This window comes from Schistocerca cancellata, chromosome 3, assembly GCF_023864275.1.
Source record: "Schistocerca cancellata isolate TAMUIC-IGC-003103 chromosome 3, iqSchCanc2.1, whole genome shotgun sequence".
NCBI classification, from domain to species: domain Eukaryota; kingdom Metazoa; phylum Arthropoda; class Insecta; order Orthoptera; family Acrididae; genus Schistocerca; species Schistocerca cancellata.
Window position 1 is genome coordinate 419,471,895 of NC_064628.1, and position 22,154 is coordinate 419,494,048.

General features: G+C 38.4%; 1 protein-coding gene across 1 annotated transcript in view; it reads right to left on the reverse strand.

Moving 5' to 3' along the window:
* The window catches only part of LOC126175167 (enolase-like), a 121,301-nt gene extending 104,708 nt beyond the window's left edge, over positions 1–16,593 (reverse strand). The window contains exons 1-3 of the mRNA XM_049921756.1: positions 16,493–16,593; positions 16,249–16,348; positions 15,928–16,104 (exon numbers count right to left, since the gene is read on the reverse strand). Coding sequence (XP_049777713.1) covers positions 15,928–16,104; positions 16,249–16,311 — 240 coding nt within the window. The 5' untranslated portion in view covers positions 16,312–16,348; positions 16,493–16,593. The remainder of the gene's footprint in view (positions 1–15,927; positions 16,105–16,248; positions 16,349–16,492) is intronic.
* Between the last annotated feature and the right edge of the window lie 5,561 nt (positions 16,594–22,154).

Consider the following 22,154-nt stretch of genomic DNA (forward strand, 5'->3'; position numbering starts at 1 on the left):
ACATTTTTAAGCACCTTACAATACTGTTTGTAATGGGCTACTGTAGCCTGAATGTGACTACTTCTAACATTTTGATATAATTCCCACTTTGTTCTACATGATATCCTTATCCCACTAGTCAGCCAACCAGGCTGTCCATTACTGCTAGTACCCCATTTAGAATCTTCTAATGGAAAGCAACTCTCAAAGAGCATGAGAAATGTGTTATGGAAAGCATTATATTTATCATCTATATTATCGGCACTATAAACATCTTGCCACTCTTGTTCCTTGACAAGTTTTGAAAAACTCTCTATTGCTGTTGGATTAACTTTCCTACATAGTTTGTAATTAAATACGACATTGGTTAGAGTACAAAAACCTTTTAGTGTTAAAATTTGTGCATCATGGTCTGAAAGGCCACTCACCCTTTTACTAACAGAATGCCCATCTAGTAATGAAGAATGAATAAAAATATTGTCTATGACTGTGCTACTGTTCCCCTGCACCCTAGTTGGGAAAAAACACAGTTTGCATCAGATCATATGAATTTAGGAGATCTACCAACATTCTTTTTCTTGCACAATCATGTACAAAATTAATATTGAAGTCACCACATAGACCTACTTTCTGGTACTTCCTGCAAAGTGAATCAAGAACCCTCTCTAGCTTAAGCAAAAATGCTCTGTAGTCGGAGTTAGGGGACCTATCAACAACAGCAATTAGAAGTTTAGTTTCACTAAATTCAACTAATGCTGCACATCTTTCAAATATCTGTTCAGTGCAGTGTCATGATATGTCTATGGTCTCAAATGAAATACTGTTTTTTACGTACAGAGCCAATCCCCCATCCTGCAAGGAACTCCTTGAGAAACAGACAGCTAATCTGTAGCCTGGTAAAGGAAGCCTCTGAATTATCAAATTATTTAAGTGGTGCTCAGATATACCAATAATTTCAGAGTTAGCATCTACAAGGGCGGTTCAGAAAGTAACCTCCGATCGGTCACAGTGCGGGTTGTGGGGGGAGTAGCGACACCATCTGTGCGTTCACGCACTCAACAGGTCAGTCGGCATCAAGCCGTGGTCGAGTGAACGTCGTACCTGCGCTAGTTTAGTTTTTGTGGCAGTTTGAAATGTGTGCTGCAATAGAAAACCCCGCCAAATGTGAAGTGCGTGCTGTCATAAGGTTTTTTACAGCCAAAGGATATTCTGCAGCAGCTATTCATCGTGAGCTTTGTGCCGTGTACGGACCAAGAGTTATGAGTGAAGGAGTTGTCCGTGAATGGGTACGTTTATTTAAAAGTGGACGAGAAAACGTTCATGATGAAGAGAGGAGTGGTAGACCATCATTGGTGACTGACGAACTCGTTCAGACAGTTGATGCAAAAGTTCGTGAAAATCGACGTTTCTCAATGTCGGAGTTGTCTACTGGTTTTCCACAGATTTCTAAGACTCTCTTGTACAAGATAGTGACAGCAAGATTGGGTTACCGTAAGTTCTGTGCACGATGGGTGCCCAAAATTCTTACCGACCACCACAAAACTCAAAGAATGGCCTCTGCATTAGACTTTCTGTCACGTTATGAGGACGAAGGAGAACCATTGTTAAACAGAATCGTGACCGGTGACGAAACCTGGATTAAGTACGTGAACCCTGAGACAAAAGAACAATCAAAGATGTGGGCACATTCAAATTCGCCTACCCAACCAAGAAAAGCCTCGCAAGATTTTTCTGCCAGAAAACTGATGGCAACGGTGTTTTGGGATGCCAAAGGGGTGTTGTTGGTTGAATTCATGGAACGTGGTACGACCATTAATCAAGACGTGTACTGTGAAACAATAAAAAAGTTACGACGGGCTATACAGAACAAACGGCGTGGTATGCTGACTTCCCGTATCGTTTTTTTGCACGATAACGCCCGTCCTCACTTTGCTCGCAGAACAACAGCCCTTCTTGAGTCCTTCAAGTGGGACGTTATCAACCATCCACCTTACAGCCCAGACCTGGCGCCAAGTGATTATCACCTCTTCATGCATTTGAAGAAATGGCTCGGGTCACAGCGGTTTGATGACGACGAAGAGCTCAAAGATGCGGTCACAGGCTGGCTCCAGGCACAAGCGGGTGATTTTTATGCAGAAGGAATTTCAAAGCTTGTGAAGAGATACGATAAGTGCCTCAATCGCTATGGAGACTATGTAGAAAAATAGTGCAAAGATGTAGTTGTAAGATGTGTATATTAAAATATTTTTATTTAACTTGGTGTATTTTTTTAAATCAACCGGAGGTTACTTTCTGAACGGCCCTCGTATTAGCAGTTCACTAACTTTATCTCTAATACCTCTTATATTTTGATGAAATATGCTAACTCCTTCTCTACTTGGAAACATTACATCCTCTGGAGGTGAGCCCTTAGTTAGAGGCACTTCCTTTAAGCAGGTATACCTATCAGCTGACTTCAGTCTAAAAAAGGTGCACCTCTAACACCAACTACTATAGGAATATTTCCGTGAGTGATACCACTACCACCACCACCCACTACACTGTCACCTGTAAGCTTAGCCAGCCTCCCCTTCCCGTACCTATTGAGGTGCAGGCCATGCCTAGTGAAACCCCATCTACTGATAGACCCAACTGGCACCACTGAGATGTGATCCATGCCCTCCGCCATCAGTGCCCTCCCCAGCTCCACATTAACCCACCTAACAGCCGCATTAAGGTGAGGTCGATCATGACGCTGAAACAGTTGCACGAAATGCACATTAGTACCACCAGTTTGGGTAGCTATCTTAACCAAGTCACCACTGACATCATATTCCCCATCCCTATCGAGACTGTTCCCTGCTCCACCCACTATCACTACCTGATCCTCTTTCGTAAAATTCTTACATAACTCCCCTATGCTTTCAGTCACCTGAGCCAACCCTGCACTAGGCTTCACAATGCTGGTGACCTGGTACTCACTCCCCAACACTTCCTGCAACTGCTGGCCCACACCTCTACCGTGGGTTCCTGCAACTGCTGGCCCACACCTCTACCGTGGGAACTACCTAGCAGCAGAACCTTCTTTCTGCTAGGCTTTGCAACTAACCTAGGCCTCCTAATTGCTGAGGACTGCTGCAAGTTACCTACATCTACGGCTTTCTTCTGCCATATGTTTTCCCCCTTCTCCGATAGTCTTCCGTTGCAGTTTGACGTCATTCTGAAAAGTGGTATTATTTCTACAGCAGTTTGAAAGTTTAACTTTAATTATAATCACCCTGTATATGCTACAAAGATATACATCCTATGTTAATTCAAATGTTCATTAGAGTATCATGTAAATATCTGAAGTAAACTGGTCAAGAACTTTTCGAGATTTTTGGTAACAATGTTCCACTTTACATACTACACATACAACTACATTTTATATGTATTAAGACAAAATAAACCTCTATCTATCCAAATGTTAATTGTAGTATTGTGTAAAATTTTTAAGTAAATTAGTAAAGAACTTTTCCAGATTTCTGGTAATGTTTCCCCATTACATATTACACATATGTTTATACATTACATATATTAGAAAAGCATAGCGTATGTCCGTCTGTATATTCATTAGAAAACTGTGTAAAAATCTGAAGTAAGCTGGTCAAGATTTTTTCGAGATTTTTGGTAACAATGTTCCACCTTATGTACTACATATATATCTATATTTTGTACACAGAGCGAGTCAAAAAGCACTTTACAACTTTGGAATGATATAGAAATTTACTGAGATTACTCACAGAACTGGCAGGTGTGTCATTTTGTACCAAACAATCTCAAGTTTCACATAAAAGTTTCAAGTGTCATTTTGCTTTGATGTAACTACTATTTGTGATGCAGCAAACATCCCACTGGTAATCAATTTCTTACCACATAGACTGCAGAAAATCAGGTGTAACTTGTGCAACGGCAACGTAGATTCGATTTTTTAGGTCCGCTAAATTGGTTTGGTAGGGGAGAAACATACACATGGTCTTTAATGAAATCCCAGAGAAAGAAATCCAGTGGTGACAAGTCTGAGGAGCAAGGTGGCCATGTAATTGGCCCTTCATGGACAATCCACTGAGCTGGGAACCAACAACCAAGGAAACGTCAAACTTCCATGAGAAAACGTGGTGGTGCACCATCTTGCTGGTAATAAGCTATCCCATCTCAGTCATCTTCATTTGTCTGTAGAATTAAAAAAAAATTCAAACATACCCAAATACACACTGCCAGTGACAGTTTTCTCCAAGAAGAAGAAAGGGCCATACACTTTCAGTATGCTAAGGGCACAAAACACATTAACTTTGGGGTGTGCTTTCACCATGCCACATATATGAAATGTTGACTCATCACTGAAGAGTACTGCATCCAGGAATGTCTATCCAATGCAACATTTTGGCATGGAATTTCCCACAAGTAACCTTACCTGCATTACTAATGTGCTGTGCCTTTGTGAATCTGTATGGTTTCAAGTCTAAACAACTATACAGTACGCACCAAACACTCTTCTGTGGAATGCCAGCCTCGCGAGACAAATGTCATGTTGATTGTTGTGGACTGCAGGCAATGCTCTCCCTAACCTGTTCAATATAATCAACATGCAGGTGACCTGTTGATTTATCATATCGTAGTGAACAACCCACCTCAATAAATTTCTTGTGCAACAGTACATTGTAGGCCCACTTGGAGGTTCTTTAACATATCTGGTGCGAAATTATGCTGAACAGTTCTTGCAGAGTTCACTTCATGAAACCAAAACGCATGGCAAGCATGCTCCACAGCAGTGAAAGTAGCCATTTTAACTGTGCACTACAATGGCACTTCTGGTGGCTGAATGTCATACTGATGCACTTCGTGAAACAAACTTGTTGTTTGCTACATAATGACACATCTACCCATTCTGTAATTTATCTCAATAAATTTCTATATCATTCCAAAGCTGTAAAGCCCTTTTTGACTCACCCTGTATATGAAGAACATATATAGCTTACATATGTCTGACTGTTTATTAGAGTATTGTGTAAGAATTGTAAGTAAACTGGTTAAGTATTTTTCAAGATTATTAGTTATAATGACTTGTCTTTATGTAGAAGTTATAGATATAATTATGGAGAACACACAAAAACTGTATGTACCAGCAATAAATAAAACATTTTCTTACAGGAAATGTTGAGAATATCCTCCTGGTTATGTCTTGCTAGAATGTACAGTGAATTGTTATTCTTAGATTCACCACCATTGTTTGTTGTTCCTATGCAACAAAGGTAATGTTCACACATTACTCACTTCACTGCTTCTGTTTACATGTGACTAACCTCACTGATCTACTTGCATCAGCTGTTTAGGGTTCATCACAGACTACACGAGCACAGAGCATCAGCTGTTTAGTGTCCATCATTGACTTAGTTTCCTGTACACTTCAATGGAAGTATACTCAACCGTGGAGTTGGCAGATGCTCATTTGCTGTTTGAGTTAGCAGATGGCAGTGGCTATGGTGCTCAATGTTTGTATTGGGAGTGATTTCCAGAACAATGGTACCCTAAGAGCAGGACATTTGAAGCAATCTTAAGGAGAATGACAAGTTTAAGCCTACAGCACACATCTGCGGGAGGCCTAAATGGATGAGTATACCTAACTGGAGAAAGAACTTCTTCATGCAGTTGATAACAGCCCTAGTGTCAGTGTAAGATAATTAACTGAAAATAATGCTGACCACATGACAGTCTGGAGAGTGCTATAGGAGAACCTGCCGTATCCCTACCATTTACAGGACATGCAGGCACTATGCATAATTACTAGTTTATTTTTGTAAATTCTTGCATGTTTGACTGCTTCCTAGGCACAACCTCTTATTTTAATAACATTGTAACATAGAGTACTGCTGTTGTCATCGACTCTTGTATTGAACCTCATATTGTACAGGCTTTTGTTTTGTTTGGTTAGAACACTTCACTGTTGGTTAGACCATCAGTGAGAGAGCACCATGAGTTCCTACTGGTGATAATTCGAGTACACCATTCATTTATTACATATTTTTATGAGCTTCAAACAGGAGCAGCTTCAGTAATGGATAGGAACTGTGATTGCTGTGTGACTTGAGTTGTTGATCCTTTGCTCAAAGATCCAGGCTGTGTTGGCTTCTGTCACACACCTTGAGGCTACTGCCAAGGGGCATCACTGTGGGGGGTCGGAGGCAGGTATGCAAGGAACATCAAGCACATCCCACATCTCCCCCGATCAGTCCACTGCTGTGGCCACTCAGGGTACTGCATGCACTGAGGTTGATCCCTCAACTGTGGTCGAGTGGGAGATCATTCCAAAGTCTGGCAGGCAATGAAAGACTTTCTGAGGGGCTGATTGTAGGGCCTCCCTGAATTGTTTGACGAAGAGGTTTTGGGCATTATCTGTGGCTGATGAAGTCTCTGAGCTGGATGCAGTCATCCTCCCTGTTCCAGAGGAAGCTTCTCAGCCTACAAGATCTGGGCATTCACAGAAGGTGTGTTTGCTGGTAGTTGGGAGCTCCAACATTACACATGTGATGGGGGCCCTTAGAAACATGGCTGCCAAGTAGGGGAAGGAAGCCAATGTGTACTCCATGTGCATACTGAGGGGAGTCATTCCAAATGTGGAAAGGGTGCTTCCGGATGCCATGAAGAGTACAGGGTGCAGCCAACTGTTGGTGATGGCCCATCTTGGTACCAATGACATGTGTCACTTTGAATCGGAGGAGATTCTCTCTGGTTTTGGGCAGTTAGCAGAAATGGTATTTTGCCAGTCTTGCTTGCAAGATTAAGGCAGAGCTCACCATCTGCAGCATCATTGACAGTACTTACAGTGATCCTTTGGTGCAGAGCCAAGTGGAGGGTCTGACTCAGAGGCTCAGGCGGTCCTGTGACCATGTAGGTTGCAGATCCCTTTACTTGCGCCATCGGGTAGTGGGTTTCCTGGTTCCGCTTAATAGGTCAGGAGTCCGTCACACACAGGAAGCAGCTACATGGGTAGAGGGGGCTGTGTGGAAGGGACTTTTTAGGTTACAGGGTCTCAGGAAACCACAGAAATGGCGTACTTATAAAGGGGACAAGTAAAGCACAGTAAGGTAGTTGTAGAAACAATCGGTATTGTAGTTGTAAATTGTCATGGCTGTGTTGGAAAAGAACCAGAGCTCCAAGCTCTGATAGAAAGCACTGAAGCTCAAATAGTTATAGGTACAGAAAGCTGGCTAAAGCCAGAAATAAGTTCGGCTGAATTTTTTTTAAATAACCTAACAGTCGGTGATGACTTCAATCTACGCTCAATATGCTGGAAAAACTATACGTTTAAAGGCGGTGACAGGCATAAAATGTCATCCGAAATTGTACTGAATTCTTTCTCAGAAAATTATTTTGAACAATTAGTTCATGAGCCCACTCGAAGCGTAATTGGTTCTGAAAGCATACTTGACCTCTTAGCAACAAATGATCCTGGACAAATAGGGAGTATCATGACGAATACAGGGATTAGCAACCACAAGGCAGTTGCTGCTGGGCTGAATACCGTAACACCTACAACCATCAAAAAGAAATGGAAAGTACATCTATTTAAAAAAGCTGATATAAATGCTCTTAAGGCCTTTTTAAGAGACAGTCTTCACTCCTTCTGATGTGATCACATAAGCACAGAAAAGATGTGGAATGATTTCAGAGATAGTATCGGCAGTAATTGAGAGATATATACCACATAGATTAATAAGTGGTGGTACTGATCCCCCACGGTACACAAAACGTGTCAGATTGCTGTTGCAGAAGCAATGAAAAAAGCATGCCAAATTTAAAAGAATGCGAAATCCCTAAATCTGGCAAAGTTTTGCAGAAGTTCGGAATATAGTGCGTGATTCAATGCGAGATGCTTTTAATAATTTCCACAATGAAACTCTGTGTCAGAATCTGGCAGAAAACCCAAAGATAATCTGGTCGTATATAAAGCACATCAGTGCTAAGACGCAATCAATACCTTCACTGCGCGATAACAACGGTGAATTCACTGATGACAGTGCCACCAAAGCAGAGTTATTAAATACAGTTTTTCGAAACTCCTTCACCAAAGAAGATGAAGTAAATATTGCCGAATTCCAATCAAGAACAACTGTGAAGATGAGAAACACAGAAGTAGATATCCTTGATGTAGCAAAGCAGCTTAAATCACTTAATAAAGGCAAGGCCTCTGGTCCAGATTGTATACAAGTCAGACTCCTTTGAGAGTATGCTGCTACAATAGCTACATATTTAGCAATTATATACAACTGCTAGCTCACAGAAAGTTTTGTACCTAAAGACTGGAAAATCGCTCAAGCCACACCAATATCCAACAAGGGAAATGGGAGTAATCCGCTGAATAACAGGCCCACATCACTAATGTCAATTTGCAGTAGGGTTTTGGAACACATACTGTGTTCAAACATTATGAATTACCTCGAAGAAAATGATTTATTGACACATAGTCAGCACTGATTCAGAAAACATCGTTCTTGTGAAACACAACTAGCTCTTTATACCCATAAAGTAATGAGTGCTATCGACAGGGGATATCAAGTTGTTTCCATATTTTTGGATTTCAAGAGGCTTTTGACACTGTTCCTCACAAGCATCTTCTGATCAAACTGCATGCCTATTGAATATCGCCTCAGTTGTGCGACTGGATTTGTGATTTCCTGCCTGAAAGATGACAGTTCATAGTAATAGAGCGAAAGTTATCGAATAAAACAGAAGTAATATCTGGCATTCCCCAAGGAAGTGTTAAAGGCCCTCTACTGTTCCTGATCTATATTAAGGACATAGGAGACAATCTGAGTAGCCCTATTAGATTGTTTGCAGATGATGCAGTCATTTGTCGTCTTGTAAAGTCATCAGATGACCAAAGCAAATTGCAAAATGATGTAGATAAGATATCAGTATGATGTGAAAAGTGGCAATAAAGAAAAGTGTGAAGTAATCACATGAGTACTAAAAGAAATCCACTAAATTTCGATTATGTGATAAGTCACACAAATCTTAAGGCTGTAAATTCAATTAAATACTTAGGGATTACAATTACAAATAACCTAAATTGGAATGATCACATAGATATTGTTGTGGGTAGAGCAAACTAAAGACTACGATTCATTGGCAGAACACTTATAAGGTGCAACAGGTCTACTAAAAAGACTGCTTACACCACACTTGTCCACCCTATTCTGGAGTATTGCTGTGCGGTGTGGAATCTGCATCAGATGGGACTGATGGATGACATCAAAAAAATTCAAAGAAGGACAGCTCGTTTTGTATTATCACAAAGTACGGGAGATTGTGCCACAGACATGATACGTGAATTGGAGTGGCAATCATTAAAACAAAGGTATTTTTCGTTGCGATGGAATCTTCTCATAAAATTTCAATCACCAGTCGTCTCCTCCAATTGCGAAAACATTTTGTTGGCACCCACCTACATAGGGAGAAATGATCAACACGATAAAATAAGAGGAATCAGGTCTTGTATGGAAAAATTTGAGAACTCGTTTTCCCATGTGCCATTCGAGAGTGGAATGGTAGAAAGACAACTTGAAGGTGGTTCATTGAATCCTCTGCCAGGCACTTTATTGTGAATAGCAGAGTAATCACGTAGACGTAGATGTAGATGTAGATCAGCAGCTGATAGTCCCATGTGGGTACACTTCTGTGGATGGTTCATTCCACAATGTGTTAACCCTCACTTTAGTGCAAATGTGATGTTCATGGATAAGGTTTCATTTCAATGTGATATGACTATGAAATTTCACAATCACCATGTATGGGCTGTGGAAAATTCTAATGAAATTGTGCAACTCCATCATCAATAAAGAATTCCTGTCAACAATTGGGCAAGCATTGTTGGAGACTTTTTGTTAGGACCTTGTGCCCTTCCACCCATGCTCAGCAGAGAAAGGTACCCTGCTTTCTTAGAGAATACTCTTATCTTTTCTGTTGGGGCATGTGGCTTCATGAGTGATGTACTTCATACACAATGGAGCTGCTCCTCATTTCAGTATTAATTTTCATAGGCTTCTAGATAACAGATTCCATGATAAAGGGATAGGAAGAGGCAGACCAATTCAGTGGCGTATATGCTCACTGGATCATAACTCACTAGACTGTTAGTTGTGGGGGCATTTGAAAGCTGTTATATACAGAAACCCAGTATAAGACATACAAAGTCTTCATATCATACTGTGGAAGATTGTGAAGCAATATGCAGTTCTTTAGGGATATATCATCACATCAGGGCTCAATGATGAAGAAGCAGATGTAGATCAGCAGCTGATTGCTACAGGAATCCTTAAAAATAGAGGACATTCTGAACATTTCATTTAGGAATGCGTCACATAATGTGCTGAAATGTTCTTTTCCTCTGTGTCAAAATGTGGAAACTGAGCTATAACATGGAAATAAAGCATTTCTGGACTCATCTCCATGCAACATTTTCTTCCTTTACTCATCAAGAATGATTCCTGAAAGTTTGGCCACACACTTTTGTCACACAATTTAGGTAATCATGGTTTGCTTATTTTTGTGTCAAGTGCTTCTGAAGGAGGGAAATATTGTAACATCTAATATAAATTTACATGCTAGCTAATCTTTTCAGAAATTATTTATCTGGAATATAGCCTCATATAGAAAAGAAATGTGGATGGTATGCAGTATAGAAATGTGGGGCTACAGAAAAATGCTGAAGATTAGATGGACAGATCAGAGAACCAATGAGAATATACTGGATTGAACTGACATTGTCTGAAAAGGAGAACTCCCAGATTTTAGTTTATAGATTTTATGAACAACATATGTGCTTTAATTTTCATGTTTCATTTCTTCATTACATTTGTTTAACAATTTAATTATACATACCAGTTGTGAGTTAAACAAAATCATCATCAACTTCATACCACCACATGGATCATTTGCTGGATATAGATCTCCAGTGGAAAGAAAGCAACACCACCATCAGCAGTCAGTCATAACTCACAATGTTTTGAAGGAGTAGGCCCATTTCCTGTTGCTTCAACCGGAAGGCGTCACTCAATATCATTGAAAGATACTGACCCATTTGTACTTATATTTGGTTAACTTAGTTAACAATTTCAGTTCTAAGTAGAGTACACAAAATTGCTATTGTTTGAAATTTATTTATTTTGAAATTTGCACACACGTTTTGGTAGCTTTTGGTATTTTTGAAAGCTGTGTCTATTACAAATCCTTAAGAAGAATTTGAATATTACGTCAAATAATACAAGATTTTTCTTGTCATGAGACTAACATCTAAAAATATAATCAAAACTACTTCAATTTATAAAAAATTTTTCAAGTTTTTATAAAACCTGTTAAATTCAAAAGTAGTTCTCCTTTTCACACAATCTAGGGATGTATGGTATTGAACAACAGGAAAGAGAAAAAAATATCTTTTGGGATTAGCATTTCTGAAAATAAAATATTTTTCATTCAAAATTATGGAGAGCAGCAATTGGTTGTTTCCTTTCTGGCTTTATTAAAGCAAATCCAGATTTCGGTTAGTAACTCGTCATTATCAGTGCAGTAATTCAGGTTTTGAACACACTATGGCATATATCGAAAATCTGAAATACTGCATTGATAATGGCTGGTTACTAGCCAAAATCTCGATCTGCTTTAATAAAGCCAGAAACGAAACAATTGATTGATCAGTGCAGTAATTCAGGTTTTGAACACACCATGGCATATACCAAAAATCTGAAATAAACACTGATAATGGCTAGTTACTAGCTAAAATCTTTATCTGCTTTAACAAAGCCAGAAAGGAAACAACTGACTGCTGCTCTCCATCATTATGAATGTCATCTCACAGTTGTTGAGTGCATTCCACATTCCCAATGGAAGGTAATTTGATAGTTTTCAATTCTCACTGAGGTTATCATTTTAATCAGAAAATTAAATCAAGCAATGGAAAATCCAGGATGGAATGTAACAGTATTATGAGAAGGGTGACGATGATGAGGTTTGGTCTGGGGGGCACTCAACTGCATGGTCATCAGCGCCCGTATAAAGTCCCAATTTTTACACAGTTCAATTTTTTAACACAGTCCAATCTCGCAACTGTCACAAATGATGATCATGATGAAATGATGAGGACAACACAAACACCCAATCCCCAGGCAGATAAAAATCCCCAACCCGGCCGGGAATGGAACCCCGGACCCCGTGATCCAGAGACAGCAATGCTAGCCACTAGACCACATATTATGAGAGGGAAAGTTGCTACTAACCATACAGTGGAGAAGCTGAGTCAAAGATAGGCACAACAAAAAGACTCTCACAATTAAATCTTTCTTATAATCAGATAATTATTATCTTTAAAATAAAAGAGCAACGAAATATTTAATATTTTACATATGTAACGAATGTTGCCCAAGGCAACCCCTTAGTGGCCTGCACCTTAGGCCAGGAATTTTATGATGCAGAACAAAAAAATAAGGATCTATTGCTTTGTCCTGAATGTTAACACATTTTTAGTTCAGTAACATCTGAGACTATTTCTTGGCCTGTCTAAACCGATATGGACAATGACAAAGACACACCGAACAATCTAACAAGGTATTCCACAATGTGTAAACTGCCTAGATAATATTATCATCACATGTAAAACAAACATTGAATATCTGTGAAATTTGCAACTTCTGTTTCACAGACTTTCACAGTGTGGCCTTAAATATAGTCTTTCCAAATGTTCATTATTTACTTCCAACTGACAGTCACTCACACAGACAGCAAGAAAAGTCTCCAACTAAACAAAGACTTGTGAGTGTCTGTGGGTAAAATCAGTTATTATCCTTGAGTAATCCTTTTGAGCACCAAGATCTCACGTCCTTTAATTTATTACAGAAAAGGCACCAAATCCGATTGATCCCAGGCCTGTCAACAGGCATTTAAGCAACTAAAAACCAGAGATAAGCACCATGTCTAGCAACATATCAACAAGCTGTGATCTCAGTTATAGCAACTGACACCTCTGCATGTGGAATCAGCCCAGCTATGCATACTATCATGAGATCCAACACTCTACTGAAGATGATATCCACTGTACCCTTATTACTGACAAGAGTGGGCCACAGTTCATGGTAAATGCCTTTAAGCACTTCAGTATCCACAGTGGCATCAATTATGTAAAAAAGCCTATATTTTAGTTTGCATTCAATGGCACTATGGAAAGATGTCTGCATATTTTTAAAACTCAAAAGCATAAACAATTATGTGTGGCTACTTCTGAAGAGTATTTCAATTGTTTTCTAGCAACAAAAATAGCAACACTCATCAACAGCTGCAATCCAGCCAAGCTGCTTCATGGCCCCTCTCAGCTCTCAATGGATGCACCTCACTCTGCTGTTCCTCCACTGGAGCTAGGTGAGGACAAAGTTAGCACTCCAATTAGGGCAGCATGTTTGGTGGCACAACAGGCTGGATCTGAAAACCCATAATATTTCATCAGTCCATCAAATGGTGATGGTTACAACAACTGGTGTCAACTACAAAAACAGTGGAATCAGCTATATTGGAACTGTCTGCACCAGATGCCACCAGCTCTTGCCACCACATTCCAAGAACAACCATGGTCAGCACCACCAATGAGCCCTCAGGGCAACCAGGAACTGCCCTTCTGAGGGTTTCTGACCAGCTGTCCAAACATCCCACTTGGAGACAATGCCCACACCAATGGAAATGCCCTACTTTGCCAGCGTCTCCACTGCCTTCTCCCTTCAAGGGATGACATGGAGCAGAAGATGGTCAACCAGTCACTATCAGCAGCCTACCTATGCCGTACAGTGGCAAAAGCGCTTTGACCTCTCACACCAAGCATCCTTCCCCGTATTGGCCAGGAGAGGGGGAAATATATCATCAATCTGGGCAATTGCTGTGATGCCTGGCAGGGAAGCTGCAAGCTACTGGCAGGGATGCTGCTAGCTACTGGCAGCAAAGTTTGGAGCAGCATATCACATCCACCGATAAAACGCTGGCTACGGCGGCCGGAGATAGCGGTCATATGTGCATGAAGTGTGTCTGCTTGTGTGAATGTGTGTGTTTTTCTTTCTTTTCTGAAGAAGGATTTGGCCTAAAGCTCAGTGTGCAACAGTCTTTTCATTGTACTTGTCTGTAACTTGATGTGTCATCTTTAAGGTGTGTAGAAATCCATTCTTTTCATAACTGTTAATATTCCAACCTGTCCTTTCCACTGCTTATGTCAAGTTAAGTGCTGAAATAAATGTTCAGTGGTGTTTACAACATCTCTATCTATTAACTGCATAGCACACCTTCACCTAACACATCAGAGAAGAACATATTAACCATTTATTTGGTTAATTCAAATCATATACATGTGGTGACATGCTGCAGTGCATGCATGCTCGCCACCTTTTAACTTCAGCAGATAAGAACAGCAGACGACTTGGATCGGCTTTGAGCAAAGCGGACCGACATAGTGAAATCTCTCTCCACCATGCACTGCCTTGTGGCAGCTCTGGGATTTTTCCTGGAGAGAAGCATGCAATGGAAACAACTCCCTGACTAGCACTGCCCATGCCATGCTGAATGATTATGTGCTCATTTAAGTGAGATAGTGTTTTACAGTGAGTGTCCTTTGTGCTGTTTGAACTTGAAGATGAGACTTGCCACAAGGCACAGTGACTGCATTCTGGACATGTACAGCTACAGAGAAGACGACACTGCTGAGTCTGAATCACACGCTTCACCTGAACAATGATTGCAGGCACCTGCAAAAGCCTTGCTGAGCGCTAGTGGTAGAGCATTAGAATTTTGTTCATATGGACGAATTTTAGATTGATGTTTTTCATGCCACCCCCAACAATTTCACAGGATCAGTAGGCTACTTTTGTATCACAGAATTCTTAGGAATGAGTGCATCACAGTGGATAGTGTGCCGTATGTCACCTGATTGCCAGTCCACCACTCCCATGCCCATAAGTTTTCCTTCCTTGTATTTGCAAGTTATGGAATAGTCGTGCATAACTGTTGACACTTTTACTTGTCCCTTGCTGAAACTTCAATTCTGTGTGCTACTGGAATCATATCAACTGGGTCCATTTTTATTGCTATGTGATTTTGCTTTGGTAATGTCCCATGTTAATTTTTATGTAATTGTGTCCTGTTCCAATAAAGGAACTGAAAAATCAGAAGTACTTTCCATGTCATATTTGCCTTTTTTTTCCACTAATGCCCACACATACTAATGTACCACTGGGCTACGTGTGCAAGGTTTGTGAGGAAATTATTTCCCACACTCAAAACATTTGTAGAGAAAATGAGGAGGGTCTGTTGACAGTTCCTCAGTATTATGGGCAACCTTGATGAGTTGATCTTTTAATTTCAAGAGTCTGACTAACACTTCTTAACAGTTGTGTTTGTGTTCAAATATTAAGTTTTTCTGCTTTGTGGATATTTATTGACTGATGACACTTTGAAAAATTAAACATAACACAATGGGAAAGGTCTATGGTTCAATCCTCAATTAGTCCTAGGATTTTTCTGTGATTTTTTGCTTCCTTCACCTCTGACAATGATCTATTAATATGAAAAATACCAAGTTTTAACATGACTTGTAGCTCACATCAAACTGTATGTCCTCCCATAAATATCCTGACAGATCAGTTCAAAGGTGATAGGAGGCAACAGGAACATACAATTTCCAATAAGATCATACCTGTGGTGTCCATGACAACCTTCAGATTGTTTATACCTCCTTTTTCACCCCTATGTTTGGAATACAAGTCCTCATTTCTAGTGATACTAAACAGCAATTAGAAACACCTCCCACAACTTGTCTGGCCAAGTTTTTTCTTTCTCAGAAAACCATGAATTGACTGAAAGCTGGAAATATGTCACATTGTATTAGAATAAGGGCTACAACAGTACCGATTTAGAAAGTGCAGGCCAAATGATTTTGTTGATGTTGTCAACAGCAGTCCTAACTCCTTTGCCCATGTAATTGTTTTTCTCCTCATCTCTAAGTTCCAAGGCTTCATGAACACCTGTACTTGCCCCTGATGGAACAGCGGCACGGAACAGGCCTTGATCTGTCAACAAGTCCACCTATTAAAAAATAAATTGAAAAGAAAAATGTATTCAGTAATATAAAAATGCATAATTTCTTCACATTCAACATAAAGGCAATAGCTAGCCTACAAGATCAATTCACAAACAAAAATTATTGCAAAACTACCTCATTTCATGTACCTCAACTGTAGGATTTCCTCTTGAGTCAAAAATCTGTCTTGCATAGCAATTCTGAAGAGGCATACTGATGCAAAATTTATTTGCTTACGTCAGTAAACAGCTGAAACAACATCATTCTGCAATCAGATCACACAAATAATATTCAAAAATGTACAGACAGCTGCTGTAATGTCAAATGAAATATTCACAAATGTGTAGGCTCCTTGTGTAAAGACAGGTGCAATTCAAAACTCTAGCTTCTTACACTTTACCATTCGTGTCATTTGTCCTTCACATTTCACTGAATATGTTAAGATATTTGTCTACTGCCATATATAAGGAAATCTGGGACATTTTTGAGTGACATGCAAAACTGTTACTGTATTGTCAGTCGTAAACTACATCTGTGTTTCCTAGAAATTTCGGCAACAGCATCCTTGTTTAGATAACCATTTCCTCTAATTTTAGTGTATATCTTTGTGAGTAAAGATGCATTTCTGAGAGTTACTGGAAGCTTACAAGGATTATGCATAAGGTATTTCATAGTAAATCAACAGTTGTGTGCTGCAGTTGTGTATTCTGCAAACTTGGACTTTTTGGAAAATCATTTCCCTTATTGGAGTGTAGGTACTCATGCAATAGTGCAATAGTTTCACCTTTCCTGGCTGTCAGCCTTTCAGCATTGTTACATAAGTCTGCTAACAAACACAACCTCCTAAAAGTCAAGACAAAAAGTAAGCTTCGAAGAATCAGTTATCCCATGTCTTTCTCTCATTGTAACGTACACCACTTTCTTGAGCACTGCTGCTTCAGGTATGAAAGGGAATTTGCAATCCTCATTAATGTAATGTGTCATGAAATTAAAAGAGAATAAGCAAAGTTAATTTAAAGTTGCCAGTATTTGTTTACTACCCAGATCAAAATTGCACCAACCAAATGAATTAGTTGCTGTTTGCAAGTAGATAAAAGTCACCCTGACTGTTGACAAGTGAATGGAAGCTGCAGTAAAAGGGTGTGTTGGACAACTACCAAGAGTTGTTTACCAGAAATACTAAAGTTATCTCAGGTACTATCCTCTCTTTGAATACTACCTCCTGACTAAAAAAGATCTGGCATTACTTGACAATTAGACTGTGAGGATCGAGTCAGTGGTAGGGTTAGGGGGTTCAGTACAAAGAGCCAAATCCAGGACCTTGATCTGGAGGGGTTGAGCTCATAGAAATTTTGTTTTGAGATTAAGAAGAAACAGGTAAGCAGCAACCAGGAAAAATTCAGAGTACTACATTCGCCCCACTTACCAACAGATCTGAGGCACTATTTCCCACTGAAAGTGACGCAGCAATTGGGTCACATTTAACCTGCAGAGAAGTCTGCTGTGTCCCATGGCAGAGGGAAGCAAACAGAAAAGTATAGGTTCTGTCAGTCATTAAGAATTCAAACATTTGTTAAATGGTATATAATTTTTATTTTGGCTGAAGTGACAGTCATGGTGAATTTTTTTAATGATGCTGTCACCATTTGACTGTAATAATTTTTATTTTATTGTTAAAACAATCCAGATTTCAGCCTTAGGCCATTTTCAAATACAAAATATTATTGATATGTCAAGTACAAAATCTTATTTGTATTTTGACATATAAATAATTTTGACATATAAATAATTTTATGATACATTACATTAAAGAGGATTGCAAATTACCTGTCAGAGTTGTAGCAACAGCATCGAAGAAAGTGGTGTATGTTACAATGAGAGAAAAGTCTGAGATAAATTTATTGATTCTTTGAAGCTTACTTTTTGTCTTGACTTTTATGAGTTATGTTTGCTAGCAGACTTATGTAGCAGCACTGAAAGGCTGAAAGCCAGAAAAGGTGAAAATATTGCACTATCAAATTAGTACCTACAATCCAATATGGGAAATGATTTTCCAAAAAGTACAGGTTCGCAGAATACACAACTATAGCTCACAACTGTTGATTTACTATGAAATATCTTTATCTTTACATATAAATAAGTTTTTGTACTTGAAAAATGGCCTAATGTCAAAATTTGGATTGTATAACAATAAAATAAAAATTGTTACAGTCAAATGATGGCAGCACCATTAAAATGTAAAATAGTAGTTTCCCTTAGGCGAATGGCAGCAAAGGATGGGAAGGATCATCTTCTACATTCTGTGTGTATTTCAGGAGGCCACATTCAGCTGTTCTGGCAGCCACTAAGGGATCAAGATGTAATAAACTGCAGGTTGTGGCACACACTGGAATGATCAATGCTCGCTGTCTGGGCTCTACCAACTACAAGAGAGGATGGCAATAGATCAGCTCATCTCAACAGAATTTCACTGAAACTGCAACATTATCCCCAGAACTGATCGTAGCCCTCTGGTTCTGAACAGAAGCTTTTTAGGTTAGGTGACTCTTCATCCAGTCCGTGTAATGACAGCTGTAGGAGACACTATATTATTGGTGTAAGAGCCAAAGAAATGCTATCCACATATGAGACAATTAAAATTCCAGAGTCAGAAACACCACTAAGCAGTAGTGCAGCTCACGTAATGCCAGATACACAGAACTGGTTATACCTTAAATTGACAGCAATAATGTTTTTAGCATAAATCTATGTGAATATCAAAAGGATACACTGAGGGCAACTGTAGGTGTGTATTCATTTCACTAGACAAGAAATTCAAGTCCACCAACATAGAAACTGAAGCTACCATATAAGACTGTTAAGCAAAGTCTCAGCAGCAAGGGTGGACATACACTTAAAATTGGATTCTTCTATTGTAAAACATAACACACCCAAATGTAACCAAAAGCTTTAGTGAAACTTCGTCTTTTTAATAGGCTACATATATTCACCAGTCATATTCTCATCATTGGAGGAGACATAAATCCTTCAACTAGTAATTGGGATACCATAAAATGAGATGAAGTTGACTGATTTTGGACTTTAAACTCAAATACTTCTGAAACCAATAAAATTTATGTATTGGTTTTTGTTTCAGAGCATGGGTACTGCACTGTAGCAAGAAAATTCTTGGGCTTTACTGCGTCATTCCCTGACAAATCAATGAGAAAATAACAACTGACAGATATTGTCTCATGTTTTGATGTAACTTGGCATATTCTTTCCCTTTTTTGAATCTAATTAAGGAACCAAAATATTTCTATGCTGCCTCAAACCATTTAAATTTTGTAGTGTTTTGAAGTTTTTGGAATTTAACAGATTTTGGTTGTCAAGTGAAGAAAATACAGTGTGTCCAAATATACAAAATAATTTATTTCTTCCTTATTTACCAACAAATGCTGATACAATTTTATTTGTGTGTACATCAATATATAGAGTTCAGAGAAATGTTAATTAAAACATCATGAAATTTTCATGGCTGGAAAAAATCTTTAATTGCAGTTTTCACTTTTTTTTTTTTTTAAACAAAATACAGAACCCATGCTAAGAGCAATATCACTGAAAGGGAAAAGGTTAATCGAATAACTCTTTTTTTATATTCCTCTTCTAAAAGATGTACTCTATCAAATAAGAAACTAAAATTAATGAGTTTTTCACTCATTTGTTGTTTATTACTTCACAGACAAAAACTATTAACAAAACTCACATGTTTACCCACAGTGTGTAGAGTTGCTGAGTTTACTCTTCTTTTGTTTAACAATGTCCATCTTGCTACCCTTCAAAAGTAAAGTGTAATGAAAATAAAACTAAACACTTTGCTTAACGTGAAGGCATGAACTCTGTTTATGTAACCCATTGAACAATCTACTGCTTCTTTCTGCATGAGTTATGGAATCAATAATGTCGAAGCTTTGCAGAAGTACACAGCATCGTACTGTTGTTACCTTATTTCTGTAAACTGTTGAATAACATTCCCTTGTATTGTGTACAGGTGAGTATAGCTCAACTACTTTAATAAGTAATTCTTCAGTTTCTGATAGAAGGAAAAAGATGTTGGTCAAATTTTGTTTCTTTTCCAGATATTACAACAGTGTGAAAATAGCTGTGAATGACACACTTCACCCAACAATTGATCTCAGCTTCTAAATAATACAGTGGACAATAATTATTGTGATAAGTGTAACTAGTTATAGTGTTTTTTAACATTTTTAAAATTTGCTGTGTAATGGAGAAATGCAGTGTTAGGGAGTTACTGACAGTAACTGTCATTTATTAAAGTATATCAAACAAAAAGCCATACACTCTATTGAAGAACTATTTGAAACTAATTTAAGTATCTTAAAAGTGCAAATGGAAGCTGGTGTCAATTTAAAAACTATTTGTGTTCACCATCAATGTAGGTTTCTGCAAAAGTATGAATTTTTACAAAAGATTGGTTGCATCCCTTTGAAGAAATATAAACCATCAATTTAAAAATAAATAAATAAATAAAATAAAAAGCTTTGTATTGTAGCCATAGAACAGAGCAGATTTCTTTTTTCCAAAGGGCTATAAATTAAAACCACGTCAAAAACTGTGAACATCTTGCAGGAAAAAGCTACTTCAAATAAAGTAAAAAAATTAAAATTGATGAGGTAGCAGATGTCAGATTACCACCTGACAAAGTATTTCAATTACAGAAAAGTACATTTAGTGGTAAGCCATGTGCTCCACTCCTCCCATGAAAATTACAAAGAGTACCTACATGAAAATGTAAAATTCAAATTGTTCTTGAAGTTGATTAATTATCTGAGGAAAAAATGACTTGGAAATAAGTTTGGGAAAAAAATCTGAAGTTATGGACAAGCCTATTGATTTAATTAAAAATGAATTTACTCACTACATCATGAAAAAAACAGATTCAGATGCTGACAATTCCTGCTGTGTTACAGTGGTCTAGGAGAAAAATATTCTAGACATTCAATGTATCTGATTATTCTGTTCATATAACTCAAAAATTATTCAAAGAGAAGGGTTTTACAGTAGAACTTGATCACAGACATGGGACAAATTTGAGCCCTTTTACAATCAAAATTTGAGGATAATGATGAACAAGATTCAGTCGAGTACAGTCAGTGGGTTTCAACTGACTGAACTCTAATGATACGGTGCTCGAGCTCACTTGGGGAGTTTGCTGGGGCATCTGAACAACTTAATACCACATTAGTACATATCCAAGACAAAGATGTTAAAAAAAAAAAAAAAAAAAAGGAAAGGGGGAATGGCTTCATCACACACAGCAGTCATTTCAATAGATGTCAATGAAAACTATGCTTTCATAAAACAAGGACAGGTTCAAGGTTATGTACTGAATCATCCTCCTCCAACATTACCTTTTCTTTTTATAGAGATGTTAAAATTATCTCAGCTGTTTCACTAAAAGAATTCACAAGATTTTGTATATGATGTATAATATTTCAGGCTAAAATGTATAAAAAAGAAATTAATGTGTTATAATCAATATGTACTAACAGTTAAAATTACTCTTCTTTTGAAAATATTTGAAACTACAAAATTTGTGGCATACTAAAAATCCATATCATTAATTACACAATATAACAAAAATGGTTCAAATGGCTCTGAGCACTATGGGACTTAACTTCTGAGGTCATCAGTCCCCTAGAACTTAGAACTACTTAAACCTAACTAACCTAAGGACATCACACACATCCATGCCCTAGGCAGGAATCGAACCTGCGACCGTAGCGGTCGCGCAGTTCCAGACTGTAGCGCCTAGAACCGCTCGGCCACTCTGGCTGGCGCACAATATAACACTAATTATTAAATTCATTCCTGGATTAATTTGTAAAATAATGAAATATTTTAGCGATGATTCATCTTGCTTTGTAAACTCTTTGGAATAATGTGAACACCGCAGAATGTAGGTACTGGTGGGCATTACCTCTGATGGAAACAAATGTATTTTGCTAAACTTGTCAACAACAATGTAATTATTAGGTTTTTTGAACGTGGCTAT